Below are 15593 nucleotides of genomic sequence, written 5' to 3' on the forward strand. Positions count from 1 at the left end.
GACTTTGATCTCTCACATGGTAAGCATGTTAGTACTTAATATCTACTTATACTTGAAACAGGATTTCAAATTGTCATTTAGCAAGGATTTATCTGGTATCTTTATTAAAACGTTATTACCCAGTGAGACATAAACTTGTGTGAGTAATCGAAGTTATGTGTCAAAGCAATAATTATTTGCCTTTTTTCTTCACCCCATGTGTGAGGTATATGTATTGAGTTTCTTGTTTACTGAGCCTGAAAAAATATTAATCAGGTTAACCAAGCTGGGAGGATGGGATTGCACACAGTGTTGTCTGGGGAAGGGTATGGTAAAAAGGAAGTGTTGATGGGCAGACTCTAAAACTCAAGCTTTGTCCCATGGTGAGATCAGTTAGAAAGAAAACAGGACCACCTGCTCTCCTTCTTTCCAACCAGAAAATGTCTGCAACGTGCTTTGGGCAAGACTATGTGTGGAATTGCCAGGGTCTGTGTAGCTCCTGCCACTTTTCTCCCAGAAAGCATTGTGGACCTCTTATCCAGAGGCATAACGTTTGTATTAAAGGCCAGAATGAATGGATGTTATGATATCCTAAGTGGTTAGGTGTCCTAAGTGGTTCCCCTACCTTTGAACATTGCTGCTTTTTAAGAATTAATTATATTTTATTCCCATGAGAGATTCATATAATTCCATTTCCAAAATAACTTTTTGATTTTTTGAGATACATATGGGTTGGGATAGGACAGACTTTGCTATTCAGCATGCAAACTAAATGGAGGTGAGGGCTTTCCAGAAGACCTGGTTGTGATGTGTTCTGCATCCACTGCTAAACAGTTTTCAGAACAGAGACTGTCTTTCTGGGTTTGTCTTGGTGGGAAGTTATTGGTGTAATGACATATTGTCAGTCTACTCCATTTATCTTGGCTTTGAGTGAAAAAAAAAAATACTCCATTTATCTTGGCTTTGAGTGAACCCGTGACTATTTGCCCATATTATTTAGAGTCAGGGGCTTGTGCCTTAGGAATCTGAAATATTTGGGGGTCATTTGAGCCCTGCATGGCGACAGTGCTGAAGCTCATCAAAGTCTTTTCCAAACGGGGCTAAGATCAGGAGTCCTTCTGAGTTTGGAAGAGTCTTTGGGATCATTTAGTCTAACTCGCTCATTTTATAGATGAAGAAACCCAGGCACCATTGGTGAATCTTCTTCTCTGTTCCATGGCCACAGTTTATACCTCCTAATTCTTACCGTCACCTTGCAGCTGTGTTCTTACTATTTAACAAGGAAGAGCACAAGGTGAGGTCCTCCTTTTTAAGGTTGAGTCTCATATTGTATCTCTTTAAGCACAATCATAGCTGGGTGTATTCTGTTCCCTTGAGAGCTAGAGAAAAAAGCATAGAAAAAGTGGGATTATTATCAGACCACATGGATCAAATGGAGCAGTGAGATTTTAAGGGGTGAACAATGAGGACAGCTTGTGCTAGAAAGATGGTTGAAGACGTGTATTCCAGGGGTGTTGTGGAGAGACAGTGCACAGTTCCTGAGAGGGAGGGATACCAGAGTTTCCCTCAAGTCCGGTACTCAAGTTGAACACCATGTACATGTCTGTAGGTGATTCCTTAATATGGAATTTCACATCCTATAGACCATATGGAAACCTTGGTGGTGTAGTGGTTAAGTGCTATAGCTGCTAACCAAGAGGTCGGCAGTTCAAATCCACCAGGCACTCCTTGAAAACTCTACGGGACAGTTCTACTGTGTCCTGTAGGGTTGCCATGAGTCGAAATCGACTTGACAGCACTGGGTTTTGGTTTTTGGTATAGACAATATGTGTATAAAATGTAATTAGGGTAGTGATGGACTGAGAGAGAACATCTTAGAGCCCTTACTAAATTTTAGTGGTGCCTTTTGAGTACTGGCATCCTTGTGACCAGGCCAAGAATTAGAGAAGCAGCTTTTAAAAGGTTAGGGCAGGACCATTTAATTCCCACTGTGCCTTATCCATTAAAGGTGGTCAGCAAATATTTAATTGAATTTGACCATTTAGTGCGGTTAGAATATTTACAGATATATAACTACTACATGTCATGTATCTTGTCATTATTTAGAGATGGGTTTTTATGTAAGTCAAGGAGCACACTTTCTCATAGGTCTTGGTGAATGACTGAGGTGGGTTGAGGGACTGAAGTAAGAGTGAATGTTAAGTGAAAACCACACAGAGGAAGTGGCTTTGATTGGAGATTTGAATGACATAAAGGAGTTAGCTGTGGGGATATAGCGTTTTTGGCAGAGAGAATAGCAAGTGCAAAGGTTATAACACAGAAATGAGCTTGGTGTTTTTGCAGGTCAGATAAGGCTCTTGGGAGTGGAGCCCAGTGAGCAAGGGAGTGAGCAGTACAAGGTGAGGTCAAAGAGATCGATAGCGGCCAGGTCATGTAGCATCATAAAGGCCATGGTTACTAAGAGTCTAGATTTTATCCTAAGGAGTAAAAGGGAAGCCATTCAGCTTTGGGTAGGGGAGTTACATGATACAATTTTTACTTTAAAAAAAACAGCTAGTGCTACAGTGCAGAGAATAGGTTGTGGAGAGTGACAGGTAGTAGGGGGGCTAGTTAGGAGACTGTCACAGGGGACCAAGTGGCAGATAACTATGGTGGTTCTGATGTGTCAAGGATGAGAAATGAAAGTAGGTTTGTACAGGGCGTAGCTCTGAGCAGAGTAATGATATTACCCAGTAGCATGATTACAAGGTTTGTTACTTAGAGGAATAGGGGAAGATTCACCTCGGACCAGTCTTCCTTTAGCACTGAGTCTCAGGGTGAAATGAAAGAGACCTCCTCTATGCATGCCCCCAATGTGTCATATGCAAACGACAAAGGGACCTGGGGTTTTTATATGTTAAACCAGAGGGGAATGCATGCTGGAGTACACGGGGGTGGGGGGGGGATGGAAGGGAGGTAAGAGGAAGGTGTCTTTGTTTAGGCACAGCTGGCATGGCCTTCCTGTAACCAGGAAGTTCTCTTTGTTCAGGTGCAAACATCGCAGTCATCCTGTGACCAGGCTGTGTAACCAAAAAGAACATTCCTTTCCCTTTTAACTATGAGACTAATTTCTCAAGCCTGAATTTTCTAATTAGTGATACAGTGGGGTAAAAGCCAGCTGGAGAAACTGCCTCCCCTGGAGTGTATACTTTAATACAATTAGGTAGTCAGTGAGACGGTGGGAAGCAAAATTCACGCTGGGGAAACACTTTCCGGGCAGTGGTGGAGCTCGGGCCACGGTGGTAGAGGAGTAAATGGATTTGGGATGTTTTTTGGATTAAGGGACAACTGGACTTGTTGCTGTATTCATTCAAGATGCAAAAGGGAGTAACTGAGAATGACTCCTGGGTTTAGGCTTCAGCACCTTGGGTGGATAGTGGGATGCGGAAGACTAGAGAGGAACAGATTGTGTGTGTGTGTGGTGGGAGGCGGGGGTGGGAATCAAGTTGTTTTGGCCAAACTGAATTTAAAAATGCCTATTAGTCATTAAAATGGAGATGTCAGGACAGTTGGTTTTATGAGTTTAGTTCGGAGCAGGAATAGAAATTTAGTACTCATTTGTATTTACAAAAAAAACACTAAAACCATTGCTGTCAAGTCGATTCTGACTCATAGCAACCCTGTAGGATATAGTAGAGCCACCCCATAGGGTTTCCAAGGAGTGGGTGGTAGATTCAAGCTGTCGACCTTTTGGTTAGCAGCTGAACGCTTAACCACTGCGCCACCAGGGCTCCCATTTGTATTTAGGTGGTGTTTAAACCTATGAGACCTAGATGAGATCATCTAGGGAGATGAGATCGAGGTGAGTAGGGGGCCTACGCCTGTGCCCTGGACGTGACAATATTTAGTGGATTTTTTTTTTTTAGCACCTAGTTAGGTAGGGGAACAAATAGCAAAATCAGCCTGAGATGGAATGATCGGTGTGGTGGGGAAAAAGTAGAGGACAGTCTCACTGAAGCCTAGAGGGGAATGTTAGGTAGGGGAACAAATAGGAGAAGCAGCCTGAGATGGAATGATCGGTGTGGTAGGGGAAAAAGTAGAGGACAGTCTCACTGAAGCCTAGAGGAATGTTTCAAGGAGGAGAGATGATCAACAGTGACTATTGGATTTAATAATATAGAAGTCGTTGATGATCATGATTAGAAATGTGAAATGTCGATGTGGAAGTTGTTGGAGTTGGAGATACCTCTTCAAACGGGATTATAGTCAGGTGGTTTCTTCATTCTGCTGGCACTTTCCCCTCAGAAGCCACAAGGTGGAACCATTGAGTCAAAGTGTGGGGAAATGACCAGTTTATGCTTTGCTGTTGTTATGTGCCCTTGAGTTGGTTCCAACCCTTGCGACCCTATGTACTACAGAGCAAAACACTGCCTGGTCCTGCACCATGCTCACAATCATTACACTTGAGCCCACCTTTGCAGCCACTCTGTCAATCCATCTCGTTGAGGGTCTTCCTCTTTTTCAGTGACCCTGTATTTTACCAAGCATGATATCCTTCTCCAGGGACTGATCCCTCCTGATAACATGTTCAAAGTATGTAAGACGTAGTTTCGCCATCTCTGCTTCTAAGGAGCACTCTGGTTGTACTTCTTCTAAGACAGATTTGTTCCTTCTTTCAGCAGTCCATGGTATATTCAGTATTCTTCATCAATACCACAATTTAAGGCGTCAATTCTTCTTCTTTTATGTTTTAGATTGGCCATTTCCAGTGCCTTTCAAAAACTGAAATGAAACTTTTCTGGAAGATTGAGTCATGGGGAAAATGGCCCTCTTTTCTTTTGTTGTGGCAGAAATGTACATGACAAAACATATGACATCTCAGTAATTTCTAATATACAACTTGGTGACGAAAAATGTTCCTCTTTCTGAACAAAAGCAAGTATTTATTGGGGGGCTAATATCTTGTAATCAACGTGAAAATATTAAACAGGATATGAACTGTACATGTTGATCTCAAATGTTTTAAAGAATTAGAAAAAATATATATAAAAATTCTGGGATTTCCAGTGATGGCAGACTGAATAGATATCTAAACATCTTCTTTTTCATGAAAAGTGGTCCAGAAGGGATTTTTTTTTAAAGCCCACAAGGGCAAAGAGCGATAGGAAAAGAGATGATAGCAGTACAGTTTGAAACTGGAAAGGAGATTAACAGGTAACAAGTGACTTAGATGACTGGGTTAGCAGCCAAGTGCCTTAACCATTTGTTACACCCAGGGACACCAAGTGGCTATTATAGTTTGTTATAAGCATTTTGGTTAACACATATTATGGTTCCATTCTTTAATGTTTCTATTATGGAAAAATTCAAACATATACAAAAGTAAAGTAAAAAAGTATAACAAACCCCCATGAACCCAACATCCAGCTCCACCAGTTGCCGACTCATGGCCCATCTTCTTCCATCTCTACTCCCACTGGTTCCCAACCTGCTCCCCTGGATTATTTTAAAGCAAATTCCAACATCATATCATTTCATAAAAAAAAAAAATTGGGGCACATCTCTCCAAAATCAAAGCATTCTTTTGAAAAACAAAAAGAATCACATTATAATCAGACCTAAAAAAACTAACAGTTCCTCTTTATCCTCAAATATCCAGTTAGTGTTCAAATTTCCTCAGTTGGTTCAGATACCATTTTTATAGTTTTTTTCCCTCATATCTGGGTGCATACATTGCTTAACATGTTTTTAAATGTTTTTAGATCCTTAGCTTCTCTCTCCATCTATTCTTTTCCCTTTTAATTTACTTGCTGAAGAAACGGAGTTATTTGTCTCCTCTTCATTTGAAAGGAAAGAGTGAAATTCCACATGACTAGGACCACTTTGAAATCATGACAAAATGATCTAATTTATAAAGTATAGTGTCTAAGAGAAATTTATCTCATGTATCTAATTAAAACTCACCTTCTCAGTAATGCCCTCCTTGGGCACCCTATGTACAATTTCTTCATCCCTGAACCCTTGGCACTTAATTTCTTCCTCTCCTGTGTTTTTCTTAGTTTTTTCCCTACTTAACACACTATACAGTTTGTTTATCGGCTGCTTCCCCAAGGGCAGATTAGCCAGTAAGCAGGGTATGCACAGATTTACAGTCAGCAAGTTATATACAAGTTTACTTGTGCTGACTTACTAACCTGTAGTACACAAGTAGTGAAATTGTGCACTACAGATTAGCAAATAAGCACAAATATAATTTGGTTATTGGATAACCTGTCCATTTAGAGAGGTAATCTTCCCTTTAAAACTTGAGGTCCATGAAGACGAAGGTTTTGTGGGTTTTGCTGTCTGCTGTATCCCCAGCACCTGGCACAGGCACTAGTAAATACCTGAAGGAGTAGGGGAATGACGATGAGTTAGGGCAGGACAGAAAACATGTGAGGATGGCTCTGTAGGGTGACACAAAGAAAATGAGGAAAGTATCTCCACTTGTTCGATCTGTGGTATCTAATACCAGAGACCCCTGTAAAGACCTGTTAAAAGTTCAGATGTCGAATATGGTCTAAAAGTCACTCATTGAGGGATGGGCCTCTTATTAGATGCTGTCTCGGTCAAAGGGTCTGTTGGCCTCCCACCTAACAGTTATGTGCTGGTCTGCCCAGTTCTATCAGCAGAGCCTGTGGTGTTTGGGTGGGAGGCCAGTCTTTTCAGACTGCCATCAAGGGTGTACTAAGGTGCTCTCAACAAAAATGATAGCCTTAAAACAGTTTAACTTGATTCAAGACGAGTTTCCCAACATTTAGAGCAGTTGAATCACAGTTGGACTGTGAAAGCACAGCTGCCCTAGAATGCAGAGCCTGCAACACTATTAGCCTGTGATGTGCCCTCAAACAGGTCCCACCACTGTATGTAGTCTTCTTGCCTCTAAAATAGGGATAATACCCTTTCACCTCTGCAGGGTTGTTGTGAGCCTTTTGTGCACTCCAGTGATGCAGGGATGTCAGCACAAACCCCCCAGTCAGCCTAGGTGACAAGGTGAAGTTCTGGCTGCTCCGGGTGAGGTTGGGGGTAACACGTAGCATAGCCAGCTGACTGGTAGTCGGGGGTATGGGAGTGTGGGGCTCTCTCACCTGCTCTGGAGGTGGGGAGTGGGTGATACCGTTGGGCTGTTTAGCTGTGTGGGGCTGTTAGATCTTCTCTTCCCACACCTCCCCTAGGGGCTTTGGCTACCTCAGTAGAGTGACTGGGAAGCCCCATGCTTTGCTGACTCTGTTCCAAAGCATTGTTTTAAGATCCTTTCTAGCTTTGGTCACGAGGTTCTTGCCACAGTGACAGTATGTGTGTGTGTCAGTGTCTCTGGAACAACTCATCCTCATTCCTAGAAGTGCTTGGTATGTGTGCTTTTCCAGTAAGGCGTGCCCAGGACAAGAGTCCACTTCACTTGGCCTGTCTCCCAGCTGTTCCATTGCTCTTTGAGGGGCCATATTTGTATCTCCATGGATAGTGTCATGTGTTTATTTCTCTTGGGTAGCGATGATGATTTTACCCCTGCTGGTACCAGGTCAGTAGATTTACATTGTTTTCTGAGCTCTTATGAAATCCAGAAAGGACCCCTGATTTCTTTTTTTTAACTTTATAGACCACCATCTAATGAAGTAGCCACTAGCCACGTGTGGCAATTTAAGATTAAATTTAAATCAATTAAAATTAAATAAGAATTTAAATCCAGTTCCTCAGACACAGAAGCGGCATTTCAGATGTCCAGTAGGCCCTCAGGGCGAGCGGCTACCATACTAGTGCAGAGTATAGACATTTCCGTCGTAACATAAAGTTCTAATGAACAGTACTGTAAATAGTCCTACTCAGAGATTCGTGAGTGTGGGGAGGGAACTTGAGAGCACTTAGGAGAAAGGTGAGCAGCAAATGATGGAAAATAAGCTGTTGCATGTTTTACCTCATGCTGTTATTTTTTAATGCATTGTGATAAAATATAACATAAAATGTGCCCTTTTAGCCATTCCAAAAAGTGGCATTAATGACTGTAATCAAAGTGCTATACAACCGTTATCACTATTTATTTCCCAAACATTTTCATTACCCCAAACAGAAACTCTGTATACTCATTAAGCAATAATTCCCCATGTCCCCCTTCTAGCCCCTGGTAACTTCTGATCTACTTTCTGTTTCTCTGCATTTCCCTCTTCTAGATATTTCAAAAAGTGGAATCATATAATATTTATCCTTCTGTGTCTGGCTTTTTCCACTTAGCTTGTCTTCAAGGTTTATCTGTATCATAGCATGTGTCAGAACTTTCATTTCTCCTTGTAACTGAATAACATTCCATCGTGGTATGCACCACATTGTGTTTTTCCGTTCATTTGTTGGTGGACATTTGGGTTGCTTACACTTTTTGGCTATTGTGAATAATGCTGCAGTGTTTACCTCATCCTGTTTTCATGGTAAAACACTTCTGAAAATAAATTCTTGCTTCAGGGGAAGACTTGAGGTTCCCAGTATTAACATATCCTATTAGGAAGTTGTCCCCAGAACTCTCTCAGTTATTCAGTTGCTTGTCACATTTGTGCAACTCTGGTGGCACAGTGGTTAAGATTCAGGCTGCTAACCAAAAGGTAAGCAGTTCGAATCCACCAGTTGCTCCTTGGAAACCCTATAGGGCATGTTCTACTCTGAATGCTATGAGTCGGAATTGACTCGACGGCAGTGGGTTTGGTTTTTTTTTTTTTTTTTTGTCACCTGTTAGCACATTGTCAGAACATGGCTGTCCACCTCTTAGCCAAGGAATGGCTCCTTCTTGCCCTGACCCCATGCTCTGCTGGAAGCCTCCCTGCTGGAAACCTCCACAGGACTTTGTGTTTTCTGAGCTAGTGGAAAAGAAAGTTCTTATTGCACTAGGTTTGCCATTTGTGTTTCTACTAAAAGAAGGAAAAAAGTGATGAAACAGAAGCTTGTCTAGCACGTCTGCTGCCATCTTTTCTGTCCAACTGGCAGGGTCTTAGCAGCAGGACCAGGACTAGGTGAGGCAAGCCAGATGCCTAGGGTGCAAATTTAAGGTACTTATCTTGTATTTGCATAAGCTTGAGAGCAAGTGTTTCCTTAAAGTTTGTGCCCTGGGTGCCTCACCCTAGTCCAGGGCTGGTTCTCTTCAGGCCTATTTACCATTTGCCAGTAGACTCGCAGCGTGGTTCTAGGAATTCTGGGCTTGTACTTAATTCTTTTAGGACATACAGCATTATACCATGTAGACCTCTCCCAGACCAAGCCCTTCAGGTAGGAACTATATCTCTTGGCTCTTTGCACATCTGGCCCATAGGAGACAACAAAGAAGTGGCTAAAGGATTAAATCAGTCAACCAGGTATCAATTCAATGAATGCAGGAGTCAAGAACTCTCTTGACTTAGCCTTTTCCGTTGAGAGTTCATAGAGTGTCGTGCATTGTATCCTGCCCAGTTCCACAGTCTGGCACAGCTGAGTTCTCTGCACACAGTGAAGGTGAGAGTGCTCCATCAGTGTGGCTATGGATGGGCGCTGTTTCCCCCATGGCCCTTCCCCAGGATCTGTTCTCCTTTAGCATCAGGCTGTTACCTTACTTGAAATCTCTTGTGTCCAGGTATGGTTCTCTTCTCCTCCCTCTTTTACCCCTGCAGCCCCCAGAGTTCATGTCATGTGTCACGCTGAAGCTTCTGTGACAAGGCCAGACTGCCCTGAGAGCACATGGCTGGGCCTGGGTGTGCCATGGTTGATTTGGGGAGGGATGGGGAATAGAAGCAATTGCCTGATGTTTTAGGCCCCTCTGTGGACTCTGTGTTACATGCTTCTGCTCTCTGCCTCCCACAGAGTGTATTGAAGAAGAGAGATCAAGTGCAAGCAGAATACGAAGCCAAACTGGAAGCTGTGGCTCTGAGGAAGGAAGACCACCCCAAGGTGAGGGAAGACGCATGAGAGGGATGGCCTGATCTGGGCTGCCAGCTATAATCCACTGATGCTAAGAAAATTCTTGTCCTAGATAAGCAGTTGGCTGCTAAACGAAAGGTTGGCAGTTTGAACCACCCAGCGGATCCGTGGGAGAAAGACATGGAGATCTACTTCCGTAAAGAAGACAGCCAAGAAAACATTGTGGGGCAGTTGTACTCTGTCACATGGGGTCATTATGAGTCAAAATTGATTCTACAGCACATAACAGATATGTACAACTAGGGTAATGAGTGTAGATGGGCTGTGTTGATGCTATCATTTTCTTATTTTTGCTTCCTTTTATGTCTCACTCCTGAGAGCTCCAAATGTGGTCTTGAGGTTTAGTTTTCTGCTCTTTCATGGGACTTTTTTTTTTTTTTTTTGACTGCCAACTCTGCCACTCACTGGCACTCCCTCTCTCTGTAAAATGCCATCGTGGGGAGAGAGGAAGAAGAGTCCAGATCAGTGCTTGCCAAGTGTGGTTCATGCACTGCTTCACAAACGGTTACCAGCCCATGAGGCAGAAGCACAGAAACTGAGAGTGAGCACTTGGGGAACTTGTGTAGCAACTGGGCATTGCTGCAGGATCAGTGGACTCATAATACTTGACATGACTGTTGTCAAACAGGCTTAGTGAGTTGCGTGGAGAGCAAGCTGCATAATAGTTATGCACAGTAGGGCTACGACCTGATCGGATTGGGGGTAAAAAGCCAACACAAACTAGTCCTTCACCATGGAGTTTGAGGAATGCTGGTCTAGCTTGTCTGTGATGCCTTCCAGCTCCAGTGCTGTGGGTTCTGATAGAGGATCACAGTTGTAAAAATGCATATGTTGTATCCGTCACTCTGTAGTCTTTCTCTTCCCCCACCAGGATTAAAGACAACAAGAGTAATAACAGCCAATATGCAAGTGCTTACAATGTGCTAGGCACTTTATTTATATTATCTCATTCATCCCACACAACCGTCATGTGGGTTACAAAAAACAAACCATTGCCGTCAAGTCAATTCTGACTCATAGCGACCTTATAGGACAGAGCAGAACTGCCCTATAGGGTTTCCAAGGAGTGCCTGACAGATTCAAACTGCCAACCTTTTGGTTAGCAGCTGTAGCCCTTAACCACTACACTACCAGGGTTTCATGTGGGTTAGGTACCATTATTATTCCCACTTGAGAGATGAGCAAACCGAGGCCCAAGATCACACCAATAGCAAGTGGTTGAGCCAGGACTACAACCCACAGTCTGACTTTAGAACCGTTGTTACTCTGCTCCTTCTGTAGTTTGTAGTTAGAAGCTGTTTTTGTTTAAAGGGAAGGGGAATGTTATTAAAAAGATAAATAATAGGGGCCCAAGTTTCAGGGAGATAGTTTGACATCAGAACTGGTATTTTTTTCCCCCACTGCCTTGGCTCTTGCTGCTGCTGCTGTGCTGAGACATACCTGGAAAGGAATCAGCTTTGAGAATTTGAAACCCGAGCCCCTAAAATGGTACACCTTCGCTTTATATGGTGCTTTTTTATATTAATTGCTTCTCATGATGACTACAGTAGTCATCTGAGGCACAGAGGGAAGGCATTGTTCTTTCTCCCTGTCACGGGTGAGGAAACAAGGCATGAAGCAACTCAATAAATGGCATAGTTTGTGGATGCCAAATGTCTACATCCAGTGTGCTGTATATAGCAGACATACAATACATGTTTGTTGGATTGGTTCATGTGTCACCCGTAGAGATATACACAGAGAATGAAGGCTGCATACGTTTAATAGAAAGTCAGTTGATAAGCATTGGGACCCTTGTCATTGACCCATTATATGTAACTGGGTCTTAGCCAAATAGGTAGGTACCCTCCCTTTCTTTCCTCAGCCTTCTTCCATCTTCTGTGTCACAAGGGAGGCCACAATGGAAAAGCAGCTGTGTGCACAGCTACCTGTCCTGTTCATGAATCCCTAGCTGTTCTGTGATATTCTGCAGGATGGTGCTGACTGCTATGCCCATGTCTCACTCTCATTTAAAGAAATGGCATGGAGTACTGTATTTATCTATTTAAAAATTTTCCTCCTGACAATGTAGCCCTTCCTGGCTAGGGAGGGAAGGACAGCTATCAAGTTCTGCCACTGGCCTAGTTTGAAAGCTAAAGATCCTATATTTTAAGGATATCACTTAAATAGTTGTCACATTCATATTTGCTTAGTGCTGAATACAGGCTGGTTTTGTCATTTAATGTTATGTTTAGCCCTATATGGAACAATTCCTTTCCAAACATGGGAGCTGTGAATAAGGCTGAATTAAATCTTGACTGTGCCCTGGCTGGCTGGCTTCCTGAAGGCAGAGAGAGTAGCTGTCTTTGGCTCCCATGTACCACCCAGTCAAGCTGCTGGGGCTCCCTGGCCTCATGTCCTGCCCTTTTTACTGGTCTGAGTGACTCCTCCCGTGGTTGTTGAGATCTTCCTGCTGTTGCGCCTCCCTGGAGCACCACTTACCCACATGACATAGTCTCTTGGCCACAAGCATTCTTAGAAGAGTGGAAGGGTTTCTTTGTATCTAACGAGAATAATTAATACCCAAAAAAAACAAACCTGTTGCTATCTAGCCAATTCTGACTCATAGTGACCCTGTAGGACAGAGTAGAACTGCCCAATAGGGCTTCCAAGGCTGTAATCTTTATGGAAGCAGACTGCCACATCTTTCTCCCACAGAGTGGCTGGTGGTTTCAAACCACCAGCCTTTCGGTGAGCAGCCAAGCACTTTAAACACTGTGCCCCCAAGGCTCCTTTTATGAGAATAACTACTAGCTCATAAATACATCTACATTCTCTTAGCACACCATGGATGGGCAGTCTTCATCTTCCCTCTTTTTTGGCCATGCCAAAGTTAATTTTGCTACTTGTTTGGCAATTCTGATATTTAAAAATAAAACAAATCTGGGACTGTCATGATGCTGGTGAGCCACTCTGTGTAATCTAGCAGTGGGGTCACCAGAATTTGTACCAATTTTGAGTCAGGGGCAGCAGCTTTCTTGATGGGCAGAGAGGGGCTCAGTTGATAACCTGTCCAAGTCTACTGTGGTTTGGTAGAAAGAGCACAGGATTTACAGTCAGATAGTTCTGGGTTCAAATCCCAGCTCTGCCCTCAGAGTTTACCTGTTAACCTCTGTGGGCGTCAGTTGCCACATACATGTGATTGTTGTGAAGATGGAAAGTGCTCAGATAGCGTCTGACATCACAACCGCCCACTGGTGGGACGCTGTTTCCCATACAAGCTCTATAAGGAGTGTTCACGGAGAGCTTTGCTTTCTGGGTTTGTTGCCATTTAATCTTGTTAAAAATCTTTGTTGTTTTTTTGGATGACAGTATTATAGACAGTATTTTCTGGGGTCCCCGAGTGTCCGCTGGTTTCTCACCCTCCCCTGACTATCCCCACAACACCCCATCAGCAGGTAGATAGACATCTAGGAAATGAGTAACTTAAGGTTTTGATGTGCTTTGTTTTATGTGGTTTTGGGTTCTACACTCCAGAGCTGCTATTGAGATACGAGCCAGAGTATCAGGGAGTGGGTTAGGGCTGATGCTACCCTAAGGACTTTTTAAATAACTTGGGGGCCATAAGCATTCAACCAGTTCTACTATTTATAAGTCAGAGTAGGAGCAAGAGTGTTCACAGGTCTGATGCAGGGAAGGAGAAGATTCCTACCAGAAGATGTGGAGTTTTCACTGTGGTGGACACTGGATCTGGGCTTGTAAGCTAGTGCGTGTTAACAGATCAACTGAGTGAGTTTGGGGGCTTACCTTGCTTTAAGGTCAAATCTTGAAGGTTGCTCTGAAGAGTGAGGGAAAGTTGATTTGTGAGAAGCTGTGGAGTGGTGTCAAAATCTGATCACTTCTCCATAACCCAGAAGAACCAAATAGTCTTATGGGTGTAATCCTCAGTGAGGATTTCAAAGTGGGTGGTAGTCATAGACCACTGAAGGAGTGAGTCTCTTAGTTCTAGCCTGTTAACCTTTGTAGGTCTTTGTGGCTGTGGCTTCTCAACATCTGTTGAGGGCGTGGGGATAGTGAGGCCTTTAGACCTAAGAGGAAATGTTAATATCGTAGAATTTAAGGTTTTGCTTTGCTTTTAGTATTGGAAAAGACTCAGCAGACCCGGAAGTAGTTTATTCTCAAGCAAATGGTACAGACTTGACATTCCTCATTTTAATTTTGAGGTTAGAGAAATTGGAGGCACTTAATAAGAGCTGGCTGCCTTCTGCAGCATCTGTCAAATCCACAAATTTTATTAGTCGACCCACATTAGAAGATACAGAGGATATAAAAACAATTACTAGAAACGATGAGGGGCCAAGGAATTGTATTTAAAAATGGATTGGAAGGATACCCACCCTATTGTGGACAATAATGGTGAACTGGAAGGGAATTCTCATGTTTTTGTTTTTCCAAATTTCATTTGGTGGTTGTTGTTGAGAATATACAGAGCAAAATATACACCAATTCAACAGTATCTACATGTACAATTCAGTGACATTCATGACATTGCTCAAATTGTGCAACCATTCTTACCCTCCTCTTCTGAGTTATTCCTCCCTCAACATACACACCCACTGCCCCCTAAGGTCCCTATCTAATCTTTCCAGTTGCTGTTGTCAATTTAATCCCATATAGCTAGTTCTTAAAAGAGCACCTTTTTTACTAGTTAAGCAAACTTATTGTTCAGTTTTAAGAAGACTTTAAGGAATATTTTTGGTTTAAGGTTCAAAGATTATCTCAGAACAATAGTTTCAGGAGTTCATCCACCCTCCATAGTTCCAGGAAGTCTAGAATCCATGAGAATGTTAAATTCTTTTCTGCATTTTCCGCCTTTTGATCAGGATTTTCCTGTGGACATTCTTTTTTTTTTTTTTTTTGTACTTTAGGTGAAGGTTTACAGAACGAACTAGTTTCTCATTAAACAGTTAGTACATATATTGTTTTATAACATTGGTTAACAACCCCACAACATGCTAACACTCTCCCTTCTCGACCTTGGATTCCCTATTACCAGCTTTCCTGTCCCCTCCTGCCTTCTAGTCCTTGCCCCAGGGCGGGTGTGCCGCTTTAGCCTGCTCAATCTTTGGCTGAAGGGTAAACCTCAGGAGTGACTTCGTTACTGAGCTAAAATGGTGTCTGGAGGCCATACTCTCAGGGTTTCTCCAGTCTCTGTCAAGCCAGTAAGTCTGGCCTTTTTTTGTGAGTTAGAATTTTGTTCTACTTTTTTCTGCAGCTCTGTCCTGGGCCATCTATTGTGATCCCTGTCAGAGCAGTCAGTGGTGGTAGCTGGGCACCATCTAGTTGTACTGGACTCAGTCCAGTGGAAGCCGTGGTAGATGTGGTCCATTAGTCCTTTGGACTAATCTTTCCCTTGTATCTTTAGTTTTCTTCATTCTCCCTTGCTCCTAAAGGGGTGAGATCGGTGGAGTATCTTAGATGGCCACTCACAGGCTTGTAAGACCGCAGACGCTACTCACTAAAGTAGAATGTAGAACATTTTCTTTATCAACTATGTTATGCCAATTGAGCTAGATGTTCCCTGACACCATGGTCCCCACAGCCCATAGCCCAGCAATTCAGTCCCTTGGGAAGTTCGGATGTATCTGTGGAGCTTCCATGACCTTCCCTTGTACAGGTTGTGCTGG

General features: G+C 42.9%; 1 protein-coding gene across 4 annotated transcripts in view; it reads left to right on the top strand.

The window, feature by feature from the left end:
• The window catches only part of SNX30 (sorting nexin family member 30), a 142433-nt gene that overhangs the window by 107169 nt on the left and 19671 nt on the right, over positions 1-15593 (top strand). For 3 of the 4 annotated variants that reach the window (XM_049895648.1, XM_049895650.1, XM_049895651.1), the window contains one exon: positions 9811-9897. In XM_049895648.1, the coding sequence (XP_049751605.1) occupies positions 9811-9897 (87 nt within the window). Of the gene's footprint in view, positions 1-9810; positions 9898-9979; positions 14825-15593 lie in introns of those variants that run through there. The other variant, XM_049895649.1, reaches the window with a different exon arrangement.

Source organism: Elephas maximus, chromosome 9 (genome assembly GCF_024166365.1).
Source record: "Elephas maximus indicus isolate mEleMax1 chromosome 9, mEleMax1 primary haplotype, whole genome shotgun sequence".
In the NCBI taxonomy this organism is placed as follows: domain Eukaryota; kingdom Metazoa; phylum Chordata; class Mammalia; order Proboscidea; family Elephantidae; genus Elephas; species Elephas maximus.